Genomic DNA, 15,878 nt, shown 5'->3' on the forward strand with positions numbered 1-15,878 from the left:
ACACCTACATTGTGAAAGTTTCAAATCGTGTATGTCAACTGTTATTATAACAACTTTTTTTACCTGCTCACTGCGATAAAAAAAGACGTGTCTGGTCTAACTGACCCCGGCTCTTTATCGATGGTGTGGATCAATTCCTTTGCCACTGTTGTGATACGACTTGCGCACAAGGAAGTGAATCTGGCACACCGAGTTTGTCTTGCACATCCTCTATGAATATTCTGCAACGGCTACAATTTCACATTCAGGTGGTCAAGCGAGTTACCCGCGACATGCATGGTTGCGATGTCTCCTTCGCGTTTGTGGATCGGGCATTGCGTCGTTATACATTGTACGGCCAGTTCTGCATGATCACAGTGGCACATACCGGAGAGTTTAAAAAATTTCCATTTGTGCATCAGGTATCAGCAACTGAATTAGTTTGTGCTGTCGATGTGGTGTACAATCCTCCAAACTACAAACTGAACATGCATTGCTGTGGAGCATTGTGGGTAAAAGTTCAACCAATCGAAATGAGCAGAGCTCCATTCGATGCTGCACAACACAAATAACGTCTCGTGTACACACCTGATACCTGTGTTGTCAACATAATTATTCACCTGAATCGCATCCGTTGCGATGTTAATCCATGCGATGTGCCGGGAATGGAACGCAATTTCGCGAGGACATCCACCGCGGAGGCGGAGCGATGACATTGGTTCAAGTGTGGGCCCTCGGTGGATCCCTTACATTGCAGGACTTTGAGAGATGCTGGCAGCGATGGGAAGCCATCATCCAGCAGTGGATTGATCATGGCCGATGACGATCCCACGGAGTTGTCTTTTAAAGACCGGCGTTTGATGGGGTCGTGCCTCGAGATGCGGGAGGAAACTAGACACAAATCGCACGTACGAGCAAAGGATGCCCGATGATGTAGTGCCATCATTCAGCACTGGCTTGGCCATTGGTGCTACTCCACCTGATTATCCTACACTTCGATTTACTTGGGCATCGGGTTTTTATTTGCATCAACAAAGCAGGCTGCTCAAATGTCCTTGAACATACACGGTGTTTATTTTGAGCACTCGCGCATTGTGAGAGACACAAAGGAAGTGTAATTTGTGACGATGATGCTAACTATGACGGGACATTGTACTTTCACAATCAATTGTCTTTGCCGTATACAAAGACAAATACAATAGATCCCCCGAATAGCCTTAACAGACTGTTGGGGCGAGTGCTGTTAGCGAGCACCTATGAAGGCCGGAACGGCACACGAGGGTGTGGTTGATCGGCACCACGCCCGGCCACCTTTGTCTCCCCCAGTGGCGATGTTTGCACACCGCACAAGGGACTAATTTGAGGCCTAGTCGACCTAGGGGAGGCCCGGGACTGGTTCAGATAATTGTCACTGGTGTTGGCCATGAGTGGGAATCAAACGCGGATCGCCGGGTTCGTAGCGCAGTGTTCTAACCCCTATACTACCACTTCCACATATATACACACACACAATACATATATACATCTTTATTCTTATTTTTTCTTTCTCTTATATATAAAATTCTCTGCGTGCTTGCGAGGGATTTGGCTCTCGAACGGTGGGGTTGACGTAGAAAAGAATTTGACAGCCAGCACGCCCTAAGCCCCGCGGTGGGAATAGTCTATTCCTTTTTCACGTCCGTCACATTTAAATTAGTAAAATTTGCGTTTTTTGGCGATAGTTTTATTATTTAATTATTTTATATTGTTTATTCCCTTCGCCGCGCGCGGGCTGACAATGCAGCCAGCTGCACTTGCGCCCACTAGGTTACCCCCAGCAATCCACATGCACCATCGCCCAAGGAAAGTCGCACACTTTTGTATTATATGCATTTACATAAGACCTAAGTCCCACAAATTAGTCTTATAAGCATTTTTCTCATTACACTTTGCACTGCTCACATGGGTTACCCCTAGCAACGCACACACGATCGCCACAAATTTTCATTCGCCTTACACATGCAGCAAAAACACCAAACGCGTACATTCTTCACAGTGCTATGTCCTCTTCTCCCCACCCCACCCCAATGATACCCCAATGCGTCCTGAAACTACTATAGAGCCCCTGCATATCATTATTATAGCACGTACATGCCATTATTGTCGCGTGGCCGGGGGGAGCGGCCCAGCCCCCAGCCTGCCAAGGTCACACCTCGGCGGGCTGGGAAATCTAGGCGAGGCCGGGGGCTCTGCACGGGACTAGGCCTCACCACGGCACTTTGTCTGCTTACTACTTTGTGCTATACATTCCATATCTACTGCTATACAGTCAGCATGTACTACTGTAGTGCTAGCAGGTACCACCACAGTCCCTATGCACTGCTGTCATCATAGCAGGTACCACCACTGTCGCTTGCCCTGCTGTAATCATAGCAGCTTACACCACAGTATGCACTGCTGTAATCATAGCAGGTACCACCACAGTCGGTATGCACTGCTGTAGTGATAGAGCATGCCGTCGATGTTTGTGTGCGTAAGTCCATGTGTGTGTGGTAGTCAATGTGTGTGCGTGTGTAGACAACTACTCTTTTTAAATGAAGTTACTTCTTTTCACAATAATAATGCCTGCGTCTAAGTCCATGTGTGCATGTGGGTCGATGTGCGTGTCTGCGGCGATGCGTGTGTGTAAGTCGATGTGTCTGTGTGTCAGAGTTGATGTGTGTGCGTCGCTCCATGTGAGTCGGTGTAAGTCCATTTCTTTCTGTGTGTTTTGGTCCATGTGTGCGTGTGAGTCCATGTGTGTGTGTCTGTACGTACATGTGTGTGTATGTCCGTACGTCCATGTGTGTGTGTCAGTCTATGTGTGTGTGGCTCTATGTACGTGTGTGAGTCCATGTATGTGTCTGTGTGTCAGTCGATGTGTGTATGACAATGTGTGTGAGAGTCCATGTGTGTGTGTGCATCGATATGTGTGTGTAAGTTCATATGTCTGTGTGTGTGAGTCGATGTGTGTCTGTAAGTCGATGTGTGTGTGTGGGTCCATGTGTGTGTGTAAGTCCCTGTGTGTGTGTCTTAGTCGATATGTCTGTCTTTGTAAGTCCATATGCGTGTGTGTAGGTCAATGTGTCTGTGAGTCTATGTATGTGTGTGTGTGAGTCGATGTGTGTGTGTAACTCTATGTGTGTGTGTCTAAAGTCGATGTCTGTGTGAGTCCATATGTGTTTGTGTGCGTGTAAGTCGATGTGTTTCTATGTGTGTGGGTCGATGTCTGTGTGTAAGTCGATGTGTGTGTCTGTCTTTTTCGACCGGGCAACGCCGGGTACTTAGCGCTGATACAGGCTATAAAACAACATCTACAGATCTTTGACAGTAAAATACGAATAAGAATTAAGCATTGGGAGTGGTTCATGACCGCTAGCTGAAACGACTTCTCAGCTGTCATCATGAACACTGTTCCGTGATAGAAAGGGATGCTCCGGGTTGCAATGGTTAGCAGCGCAATGGTTAGCAGCGCACTGGACCTGCGTGTCAGAGGTTGCTGGTTCGATCAGACCTCCCGGCACCTTCTGTCGATGTCCACCCACCAGTTTAAATGGGTACCACGCAGTTCGTCAATCGGCAGGTTCACAGGTGCGGCGGGGTGAAGTGTGGGTATGCCCACCTCTATCTGAGACGCCTGGCCAGCGTGGAAGAGTAGGCCAAAAACACCCACGAGAGGGAGTTCTACTAGAGGGAGCTCCCTGCCGCCGTGCAGGCCCTTCTGCCAGCGGTGGTGTGAGCGAGCACTTGCAGCCCTGCGCTTTTACCTTTTTTTTACCCTATAGCAGAAAAACATGAAGAAAAATCTAATGTTTTTGGACACAGCCTAAAGTGTTATCGGAACAAGATAAACTCCGCTTATCCACGTCGATATGGGCGGCACTATTTTACCTGAGCCTCCCCCCACCCCACAAACAATTCCTTAAAAAGTGCATTTATTACTTAGTAAATACAGACGAAAGGATGATATTGCTGCCGCTTCTGGGTGGTGGCATAGCCACCTGATCTGCCCCCCCCCCCAGGTTAGTCCTCTTTGTTGAGACAGCTGTGGCTGAGAATCCTTGAGAGTATTCATGGGAAATTCAAACGTTCCCGGTTTGAGTCAGTTGTATGGCTGTGATCACCCCCCCCCCGCCTCTCTTCAGGAATTATGAGGTCTATTTTTTTCTTTCTATGATAGCTACTGGTTTGTTATATCTCCATATCTGGACATCCTACATCTGGGCCACTCTAATTATCTGGGGGAAAGACACGATGGACAGGAGGAATTTATCCAGAAAATTTGATGCAGATTGAGTGAGACAATAGGTAACACGCTGCAGATAACGGTAATTTTGGTGTAGATATAGTCACATTTATTCTTGGCTATACATCAGTGTTAATACCGGAGGTAACACATGGCGTTAACAAAACAAATTGGAAGTCTTTCCTTTTACGATTTGGTGCAGTGGATGGATCGTGTGAGACTGGTAGTTGGAAGCCACGCGATTTGAAATCTCACTTCAGCGATCAAACTCCAAACACTTCACTCCGCCTCTGGCGTAGGCGAAATCAAATGTGGTGCCACTTTGTGAGTCATCAACAGTGGCTGGTTGTATAATGATTATAAGATTAACAACCCTGCCAATTGAATTGGGGGATTTCCACATCTGACTAAAGAGCTGCACACAGCCCGGATCAATTGGAAACAAAGTGGACTTTTATAATGATGGTCATACCAGGAAATGCAATTATTGTAAAATGATAACAGCATATTGAGATTATGCATATAAAAACCAGCACACCTCACGATCAGCCAAGGTGCAGCCCTGCAATGGCTTACACACGGCACTGCTGGCAGAAGGACCTCCACTCATTTCTTCAGAACTGCTCTGTGTTTAGTTTGTTGTCCTTCTCCTGCACCTCCGAGTAGCACGATTGCAAACGAAGTTCAACATACATACATACATAGCACGGTCGGCTACGTATGGTGCGAACAAAGTTCAACATATGTACGTTCGTCTCATTCTCCACGCTTCCTCCTCCCCGTTTCACCCCCTTCCCTCCACCATCTCCTCCAGGAAACCGCATTCTTGCAAAACTTACATCACGCCTTGCAGTGTCTCCACACACAACACCAGGGCAGACAGTCGAATCCACTTCTCGACTTTTGCCCTCAAACGACAAGCGGGATGAATCTCCTCACTCGAGGCTGCCCGAGTTGGCCCCAGCAGTTGGCGACCGCTCTCATCAAGCGGCGCAAGCGCTTCCTGCAGCTGCTGGTCATCCAGTTGCTGGTGTGCGTGGCGATCGTGTATCGCACGACCTTCCTCGAGAGCTCGGTGGCCAGCCACATTGTGTCCTACTCGTACCGCTACGTCATCAATGACTTCGAGGCGCTGGGCATGGCCGACAGGAAGGCGCGCTTCCCGCACACGCACACCTACCTCATCAACCACCCGGACGCGTGCGGGAGAGCCGACGAAGCGGTGCTCTTGCTGGCGCTCGTCAAAACGCCGCCGGGAAATCGCGAAAGGCGCGACGCGATCCGCGCCACGTGGGGGCGGCCGCACGAGGCCCTCGGGCCGGACGGGTCGACGCGCGGGACGTCTGGCGATCGGCGCGTTGGCCACGAATCGGAATTGGCGTCGGACGGTGGCGAGCCGCGTGGCGAAGGCGGCAAAGGTGGGCGCGGGATGGTGAGGGTGATGTTCATCGTGGGGCTTCCCAAGGACGGAGGCGGCGGAGGTGAGGGAGTGAATTCGGCGCTGCAGGCCCGACTCCGCGAGGAGGACGTGGAGCACGGGGACATCGTGCAGGAGGACTTTGTGGACGACTTCTACAACCTCACCACCAAGCTGGTGGCACAGCTGCGCTGGGTGGACAGCTTCTGCCCGCACGCCGACTTCGTGATGAGCGTCGACGACGACGTCTTCATCCACACGCCCAACGTGGTGCGGTACCTGCTGGGCGTCAAGCGCGGCAATGGAGGCGTGGTGCCCAGGTACGCGACGGGTTGCCCGCGACGGGCTGCATCCCCGCGCCCCACCAGCCCCCGCCCCACCAGCCCGAGCCCCACCAGTCCCAGCCTCAGCAGTATTCACTCCGTTCACGGAGTTAGTGCCGAAAACACCCTCAAGGAGCACGCAGTTTAAAGACAAGAATCATAATACTATTTTATTTAAGCGTCACACATGTCCCACTGCATCTTGGGGGGGGGAGGGGGTGGTAACGTTGTGCAGTTTTGGCACGGGCGCGTGTGGGAAACCACGGGCGAAGTTTGAAGGTAGCCAGAAACCGGGGTGTCGGCTATTTTGCCCGATCTCTGTAATCCTGCGTTGTGAAATTTGGCCAACTCCATTTTAAAACAAGCGTCCGCGTGCGGGGAAACCCACTCGCACGCGCGACGGGGTCGGGGCCGCGTAACACTCCATCCCCGGACAATAAAAAAATAATCGAGCTCGCCAACAACACTGTGGGCCTTGGAAGGGAATAAATAAATAAATAGCGTGCGGTGTTTCGGGAAATGGCTCTTCATCATAGTACAATCCCCGAATGGATAAAAGTTAATCCACTTGCCGTACTGCCATTTCCCTAACAAGCCAGGAGATGGTGACCACAAGAGCGTCCATGAGAAAGGGGTTTGACATCTTCATGTGATTCACCAGCCTTCACATCCAAAGCGCTGGACTTCCAGGCGTACATAGCCACCATGTATATCGTACTACCTGAGTAAAATGTCTTTTGGCCGGATGACCTGGGTTTATTCCTGCCTGGCTGGATGCCTCGCTCCCAACAGAGCATGCTCGGTGGCGACGTCACCGCGCACATCTGCACGGTGACGTCGCCCGCCGTCCCACGGAGTTGAGCCGGGTCCGTGCGTCGAGCTGACATCACGCCTCACCCCCACCCACCCACCCACGTGTGCATCCCACTCTCCTACTCGTACCACTGTATTGCGTGAAAAAGAAGGGCGGGAGATAAGGGGGGGGGGAACTGGAGGTGAGGGAGAGAGCTAGAGGATGGAGGTGAGAGAGAAAGTTAGAGGAGGGAGGTAAAGATGGAGAGGAGAGGGGCCCAGGGAGAGCGGTAAAAGGTGCGAAACGGAAAGAGGAGAGAGAGAGAGTGCGAAACGGAAAGAGGAGAGCGCTGAAAGGCAACATGCAGTGGGAAGGGAGGATTCAGGGAGAGGAGGGCAAGAGAGATTGAGATGGGAAAGGGAGAGGTGGGAATACAGTGACCGAGGGTGTGAGTTGAGAGAGAGAGAGAAACAGGTAGGGAAGTGGGTGAGATACAGTGGGGAGGGAAGTGGGTGGAGACGGGGAATTGAGAAACAGACAAAGTGAGAAATCAAGATACTAATTTGGATCTACAGTACAGACCAGGCAAGAGAAAGGTTGGACGAGACAGAGCTCTGCATAAGAATGCAAGTTTTTTTTCCTGGCTGGCTGGAGACGGATGGACGGTCACGTCAAAAGGACGTGCGGTTTGCTAGTATGTACGTAAAAATTAAGTTAAGTGGTTGACTGGCCAGATAATATCGGGAGAGGGTCATAATTGTGCCGCCTCACACTGACACTGAATATCTCAAGGGTGTACGACATCTTTGGCTGCTTTAGACAACTAGACGAAGAGAATGACAACAATCCACAGATGGAGGCCTTGGCTAAAACGCCACAGGTTGTCGTCGTTGGCCAGACTTTGATCAAAATAAGAAATTCTGACAAAGGTGACTGCTTGCAGCACGTGGCAGTCTCTCCCGTTGTCTCTATCGCTCGCTGCATTGTCACATCCATCCTCATGTAGGTCACGGTTTAATCTCGCCGTCTCCACCGCATTTGAATATTTCAATTTATTTTCGTAACTTACTCCTTTCGCACCCTCTATCTAGCGCAGTTGGCTGCATACGATGACGAGAAATGACGAACATCCCCCCCCCCCCGCCGTCGACAGGGACTTCTGGGTAGGCCACGTGCACCGCGGCGCCCCGCCGGTGCGCTCCCGCTCCAGCAAGTACTTCGTGCCCACCGACATCTACCCCCTGCCCGCCTACCCGGACTACACGGCGGGCGCCGCCTACGTGGTGTCGGCGGGGCTGGCGCGCCGCGCCTACCGCGCCGCGCTCACCCTGCGCCGCGACCTCTACATCGACGACGTCTTCCTGGGAGTGTGCGCGTCGCGCATCCCCGGCTCCCCGCGGCCTCGCTCGGAGCCCTTCCTGTGCGGCGAGGGGCGCGCCGTGCGCCACCCGTGCGCCCACGGGCGCGTGCTCAGCTCGCACGGCCACGTGGGCGCAGGCGAGATGGCCGCGCTGTGGCAGGAGGCGGTGGTGGGGCCCGCGGAGGCGGAGCGCCGGGGCGGAGGGGGGGCGGCGTCGGCGGCGCGGCGGGCGCTGTGCGGGGTGGTGAACGCGGCGCTGGTGAACCTGCCCTTCGTCCACATCGTTTACCCCTGCGCGATGCCGCTCTGAGCGCCGGCGGGCGGCGGGGGCGGAGGCTCGGGTCGCCCGCCGGGGTCCGTGACTCTTCTGCGCGTGCGTGGGATGTGCACGGGGAACGCGGTCGACTCGTGGTTGGGTGAAGTTTGAGTCGCGGTCGGCGATTCAGTCGACACGCCGCCGCCGCCGTCGTCGCAATCGTTGGCATCTTCAGCGTTGTTGTCATCATTATCACCATCATCGTTTTCATCATGATCGTCGCCTACCTCTCATCATCGTCATCACCACGAATGTCACTCATCGCCGTAACAATCGTCACCTCTCATCATCCGTGTCACGATCAGCAACATCACTTTCACCTCTATGAGGTGAATTCAATGAGTAGAACGTTGCGAGGGTCAACCGATCTTGAAGTGATGTCGCGAGACCAGTCATCCGCCATAGGAAGATGGAATTTTGACCACTGTCTCAGGGCTGCTCATGAAGACATTGCGACTGACCGGCCGTCTTCAGGAATTTCATATGAACACTCTTGCATATGTGAATACACGCGCACCTACGCTGTGTCTCCGGATACGCTCACAAACGTGAATAGGTAATCGACAAAACCACAGTGTATATAACGCACACATTCACGCTCGTGGCATACGCGTGCGTACATCGCATGCAACAGATGCACAAAAGCGGACAGCATAGGCGACATGCAGACACGGAAACGGCAAAACACTGAACACACTACACTTTAAACACACGGGTTACACGACACGCATGTTTACACGTACATGCGTGAGTAGTGGTACAATGCTACTCTGTGCGGATGTTTGCCGAAAAGCCATAAAACATGATCTCTGTATTGGAGGACCGACTCGGGAAAGCTCCAGCCCTCGCACGACCAGGCACCCCTTCCGGCTCCTCCTTTGTCCACAACCCAGGCAGTGTCACAGGGCTTGCTGCTCATTTGCACATCACGTGACGAAGTTTATGAAAGCTGCGGACATCCTGTCGACAATCGTGCTCAGGGGGGGGTCAGGAGTTTGCGAGTTTTACAGGGGCGCCACGGCGACAAGATGTTAACTACATCGCCTGCTGTACAAGAGGTCCGTGGGTTCTATCCCGACCCTGATACCTGCTATGTATTTGGAGTTTGCATGTTCTCCCCGTGGTCCCGTGCATTTTTCTCCGGGTCTTCCGGTTATTCCCTCCACATTTAGAATCGACGTCACGCGTTTAGAGTATTTGGCTGCTGCTATAAATTCCACGCGACAAGCCACTTCGTTGGGCGATAATTTGTGGCCAGAGCTACAAAGCTCAGTTGGCCTTGCCTGGTAAAATAAAAAATCCTAAGTTTTGTTTCGTTTACATGAGGTTTAGACGCGAGGGTGAGAGGGTCACAAGGTAGAGCACGCACCTTGCTATCTCTCCCTTCGGCCATTCGCTGAACTGTTGCAACCAAAACTCGATCCCGCAAACTCTGAATTTCCAGGTGTTCTAACCACAGTTTTTTTAAAAAAGGGCTTAAGCCAAGCGGTGTTTGTTTTTGGTCGTTTTGAGTCAATGTCTGAGATGCCTTACTTACTCTGATAAAGTACAGCACTGTGATACAGCAATGCACGTGTAACAGCTATTATTGTTAATCCACTGCTGGATGATGAGGATCTCCCCGCACCGCGTGGGTCTTGTGAGTTCCTTGACCCATACCCTCACCATGCTGGCCCATTGCGGTTCGTTGACGGCATCGTAACGTCGACTTTACAGCGCGGCATTGGATTTGGACACCGTACGCCTCCCAGAAGCCTATAACACCTGTTTTGCATCGTAGTCGCCTATCCAGCCACCATCTGCCCAGGCTTGAACCCTGCTAAGCTTCCTCGACCTTGGCGATTTGGTCATCGAGCGAATTCACCTGCGGACAAATTCATTGCCTGCGGTAGCAGTGAGCATTTAAAGAACGCGTTGGAGGCGTACATTTCGGAAGGCATAACCACAAGGGGCTCAACGACCAACTAATTGTGAGAAAAAAAAATGGTTAATGTTCAAAGCCAGGTCAACTAGGTGCCTGGGTCGACGGCCCGGTAATTTTCAAATGCACAGAAATGCAATTCAGTAGGCAAACAGACTTTACGGCTCCAAAGTGGGCCACCCAAGCCTTCGATGTATCAGCAGCAAATGCACTAACAATGCAGGTGATACCATAGTTACGCTTAGGTGTTTGACTTTCTCTCTACCGGTGACTTACAGAACAATTGTTTATTGAATGAGCCTTCACATAGCCATATGTATGTGTGTATAGACACGGATTATAATCGAGAGCTTTGCCGTCATTTGCACGTGCTTTTTTAAATTGTCGTTCTTGAGAGTGTTCCAAAAAATGGGTTGTGTGTTTGCCTTGATCGGTGAGTTTCCAAATGTGAAATTAGTGTGTCTTGCACATTCTTATAGAGGTGGTTAGATGAATAAAATATGATTGGTAATGCAAAAGCTCACTTTGATCTAGGTCAGGGGAAAAAAATAAAAGTGTTGAAGAACGTACACGTTATTCTTGAATCCCTTGGCGAAAGATATTTTGCACCAAATGTTTATAGGGAAGCTCGCACGCAAAGACACATTCGTGTATACGTTGTGCACAAAAGCACATCCATTAAACTGTATTACGCACACATACATACACAATAATAATGAAGTAATAATTGTACAGCCCTTTGTCAAAGATCTCCATGCCAAGTCATGAGTTTTTAAAACGATACTTCACTACCCCGGGTCCGTGTTGGTTGGTGAAGGAAACAGGAGTTGGGGAGGTCAGGACTGGTCAAAATGAGCGCTCGCCCCTGAAGTTCGCCGTGGCCACAATTTTAATTCGGGTCCCCGAGTTCACAGCGCACTGCCGTACCACCACTCGTCCCTGGATACTCCCATAAAGCTACAACAACAAACCGCCGTTCGCCAATAAGTGGCACGCACATGCCCGCACAGACGTGCGCGCACAGACGTGCGCGCACACACGTGCGCTCAAGGCACGCGCATTGGCTCGCCGTGAACGCACAAATATCCTTTGCAGACTTTCAAAACAAAATGTGACGCGTACCAGTTTGTGATACGGCATTTTTCCCTGACTACGCCGATAATAAAACATTGGAAGGCCTTCACATTTCAGTCTGTCTGGCACAAGCCATCGCTCTGTTAACCCAAGTATTGACCTGAGGACCCCATGCGACTCAATGGACCTGGATTCTTAAAAACATAAACATCTAAATAAAAAGAAAATCTCTCTCGTCTCTCTTTGTTGCATGTCTCCTCTGTCGTCTCACTCCATCTTTTATTTGTCTACATTTCTCTACAACTCTATATCTCTTCTCCATAGCTCTTCAGTCATCTCACTAGAACTTTAGGTATTGAAAGAGGGGGGCCCCCCTAATTGTCTGCTTATGGCCCCCCCCCAATTGAAATGGCTAGCACCGTCACTGCTTGCCACCACCATCACCAACCACAGTGTTCTGGGTCTCATCGGAATTTCATTAAGTCTCACCCAAGGCGCACACTCCCTAGACATTTAACTGGACTAATCAGTCACATGCAGCAGCCACTTAACGGACTCTGATGCCGGTAGAATGCCGTTAATGCATCTACGAGAGGATAACGGTATAGAAAAAGCCTATATATAGATACACGCCAATATACACGAACACAAACACATCAAGGAGTTATTGACCCCCACGGTTGCGAGATGTGTTCTGCTTCGCCTGGTATGCAGGAGGTCGTGGGTTCGATCTCGACCCTGACGCCTGCTGTATATTTGGAGTTTGCGTGTCTCTCCCCCCGTGGTGGCGTGGATTTTTCTCCGGGTCATCCGGCTTTTCCACTCCACATTTAGAAACATGCGCTTAGAATATTTGTAAATTTCCACATTTAGAAACATGCGCTTAGAATATTTGTAAATTTCCACATGATAAGCCACTCTGTCGAGCTGTCATTTGTAGCCAGGTCGCTTCTGAAAAAGAGCTACATAGCTCAGTAGGCCTTTACCTGGTAAAATAATAAATAGTATAAAAAATAAAATTTTGATTTCGATTTAAAGCTTTCGTGACTGCAGGGATTCATATTCTTGGTTCTTTCGGTAAAGTCACGTAGAAGGGAGATAATAAAATAATATTAATATAAAACAATAACAGCACTTGTTTTATATTTATATTATTTTATTATTTCCCTTCTACGTGACTTTACCGAAAGAACCAAGAATATAAAAAGTTAGTTAAATAGTTATTTTATGGATAGTCGCAAATTGGGGTCGCGATTGTATAAAGAAAATCAATGTGGTCTCGTTTTTTTTTTACCATCGCGTTTGTATTGTTTCTCGTTTGCTTCGACTACACTGTACAGTTTTAAGAAATCCGTTTGCCTAAATGTAATATGAGCAGATAATTTGTGTAAATTGTAAATATTTAATTTCCACATTTAGCGATCTGATGTTTGTACCACGAGCGTAAGAATCGGTTCAATCTATGAATACATTTTGATGCATCCTTCCATTTCTAATTTACACAACCATCCACAAATACAAATATTCCTCGTGTAGCCTCCGACTGTTCTGTTATCGAACACGTATTATGGCATGCACAACACTTGAAATGGTGGTGTGGCCTTAGTGGCAATGTTTACACATCGCACTAGGTACTAATTTGAGGCTTAGTCGACCTAGGGGAGGCCCAGGACCAGTTAATTGTCACTAGTGTTGCCCGTTCACGGGAATCGAACTCGGGTCGCCGGGTTCGTAGCACAGCGTGGTTACTGCTACGCTATGGCTCCCCACCCCCTATATACGCGCGCGCGCACACACACTACATGGCCACACACGTACACACAAAGATAAAGATCCCCCGTGTAGCCTTAACACACTGTTGGGGCAAGTACTGTTACCTCTGCAACTATGAAGGCCGGATCGGTATACGAGGGGGTTGGTGGCCAACACCACGCCCGGCCACCTTTGTCTCAGCAGTGGCGATGTTTACACACCGCACCAGGGACTCATTTGAGGCCGAGTCGACCTAGGGGAGGCCCGGGACCGGTTAAAATAATTTGCGCACGCACAGCACCACGAACCAATAACTGTAGCCTCGGCATTAGACGCAGCCCCCCCCCACGCCTGCACACTTAATTGCCGGCCCCGTTATTTATTGCCCCTCTCAATGTGCCTGAAGCTGGATTGTGGCCCTTTCTGACGCTCCTGGTGGAATGTTATTTGCCGAGATGTGCCAAAAAGATAAACACGCCTTGGGAAATGGACTTTGGAAACTCATGAGAGTCCTCAAGGGATGTGGTGGTTGTCTGGAATGTGGTCGTGTGTAGCAATCGCAGTATGGTGTATGGCAGCTTAGTCGGGAGTGGGAAAGAGAAAAAAAATGCAGCACAAGGTAGCGGCGTGTCCGGCTCGCTGGTGAACTACGCTACACGTGAACAGAAGTTCAGGTGTGTGGACGTCTATATTCACGTACAGTTACTCCGTGCGCAAATATAGCGGTGGACGTAAAAGTCAAACCGCGTCGAACACGGCGAAAGGCCCCAAGTTCTCGAACGTGGTCAAGGATCGGAGCGGGCTCGCGCGTACGCGAAACGATCGGGTGTGTGAACGCCCGCAGAACAGAACAGTTGCACCGTCCATGCCCAGATACTGCCCTGTGTGTTTGTGTGGGGTCGGTTAATTGGTCAGGGCAGGGTTTGTTTACACGGCATTGTTGATGGTCGGATATGCGACGCTGTTCCTGTATTGCATCGGTCGCTGTCGCGCGTGCGAATCGGTGGTACTGACGACCAGCGATGAATTTAAAACGCTCACTGGGTCCTTGAGTCACTTACTGAATGTTTCGTTTTTTTATTTACAAAATGTGCAAAATGTATAATTTTATTAACGTTGTATATATAATTTGGCTTTTATATATATATACACACAGCCTGAGCAATATTTTTCCACATTTCTATTATTTTTGACAGCTTTGCGCCAGCATTACCTGATGAGAATGCGCCACGGCGTGGCGAGATTTTCGCAAACGCGGACACGAAACCTCCACTGTGTGGATGTGAAATCTGGAATTCCCTTCAGGATGGTTCACGAAGAGTCCCATTTATTTATTATTATTATTGTTTGATCACTTTGTTTACACCAAACCAGCGGTGTTGCAGATATCAATCGCCTCCCTGCGCCCAGCAGTGTAAATGGGATGCAGCGTGGTTCGTCTGATCCCGTGACCGTGCCGGACGTCTGTAAACAAAACGAGCTTTTTCGATTTAAAGCTTTCGTGACTGCAGGGATTCATCTTCTTGGTTGTTTCGGTAAAGTCACGTAGAAGGGAAATAATAAAATAATAAAAATAAAAACATAATAAAATAATTCTCACGACGTTTCGGCCACAACGCAAGCAGCCGTCCTCAGGTGAAGACCCCGACAGACCTGGTCTTCACCTGAGGACGGCTGCTTGCGTTGTGGCCGAAACGTCGTGAGAATTATTTTATTATGTTTTTATTTTTATTATTTTATTATTTCCCTTCTACGTGACTTTACCGAAAGAACCAAGAAGAAAAAAAACGAGCTTTGTAGCTCATCAGATTCCTGGCCAACGTTTTAGGGATGAGGCCAAATCGATTTAAAGGAGCTACCTCTCTCGAGAGAGAACTCCCTCGTAGAGGCGCTCCGACTTGGCAGCAGTGGTTTGAGCAAGCAATTTCAGGGCTCCACCTTTCGTTTTTTACCAGATTACTCTGCATGTATGTTGGAACTACTTTGAGCACTCTCCTTAGGCTATAATGTCTCCATCAAAAAGATGCCGGCTGCATTATTTAGCAGTTCTGTGCGCTTTCCTTTTCTGTGAATCCCTGCGTTTTGTGATCATCTCTGCATCTTGCATTTTATAAGCATTCGTATTTTTTGCAGGTTACAGATGTGTGTTTGGAAAATAAACATTAACCATATGTATCAACAGCCCGTTGTCAATCCATTGCTAGATAGAAGGCCTCCCCATGCCACACAGCGTTGATGAGGGTTGTTCGACCATACTTCACCACGCTGGTCAGCGTTGGCTGGTCAAGGGGTTTGCTGTGGCTGAGAATCGGGTCGGTGGGTTCACAGTGCCAGCCACCGGCACAACTGTTCCACCGTGTGATCTAAAAAAAAGAACTAATAAATGCAATAAGATGATACAAAAAATTGTACTACATTGTTTTGTCAATACTTATTAGACTCATAATATTTATCCTGGATAAATCCGATGAGCTATGAAGCTCCTTAAGTGGTTACAACAACACGCAGCACAAAAAACACAAAGTATGGGAAAGGAAAACAAATCACTCAAAATAAATTCGTGAAATATATGAAGTATATAAGTTAAAATTGCATAAGTATGTATGATATACGTAACCAGGGGATTGCACTGGGATTCTGTATCTCATATAAAAGGAAACCCGTTTGATTTTATTTCAA

The 15,878-nt window shown here is 49.4% G+C and overlaps 2 protein-coding genes across 10 annotated transcripts in view; one reads left to right on the top strand and one right to left on the bottom strand.

The window, feature by feature from the left end:
• The window catches only part of MCF2L2 (MCF.2 cell line derived transforming sequence-like 2), a 209,917-nt gene that overhangs the window by 81,585 nt on the left and 112,454 nt on the right, over nucleotides 1-15,878 (bottom strand). The gene's annotated exons all lie outside the window — the stretch shown is intronic.
• Nucleotides 1-15,878, top strand: part of B3GNT5 (UDP-GlcNAc:betaGal beta-1,3-N-acetylglucosaminyltransferase 5) — a 60,174-nt gene that overhangs the window by 22,783 nt on the left and 21,513 nt on the right. The window contains exons 2-3 of one of the 2 annotated variants that reach the window (XM_078878584.1): nucleotides 5,058-5,980; nucleotides 7,930-12,539. The exons of the other annotated variant lie outside the window; for it this stretch is intronic. Coding sequence (XP_078734710.1) covers nucleotides 5,169-5,980; nucleotides 7,930-8,446 — 1,329 coding nt within the window. The 5' untranslated portion in view covers nucleotides 5,058-5,168 and the 3' untranslated portion in view covers nucleotides 8,447-12,539. Of the gene's footprint in view, nucleotides 1-5,057; nucleotides 5,981-7,929; nucleotides 12,540-15,878 lie in introns of those variants that run through there. 2 annotated transcript variants of the gene reach the window in all.

Source organism: Lampetra fluviatilis, chromosome 51, assembly GCF_964198595.1.
Source record: "Lampetra fluviatilis chromosome 51, kcLamFluv1.1, whole genome shotgun sequence".
NCBI classification, from domain to species: Eukaryota; Metazoa; Chordata; class Hyperoartia; order Petromyzontiformes; family Petromyzontidae; genus Lampetra; species Lampetra fluviatilis.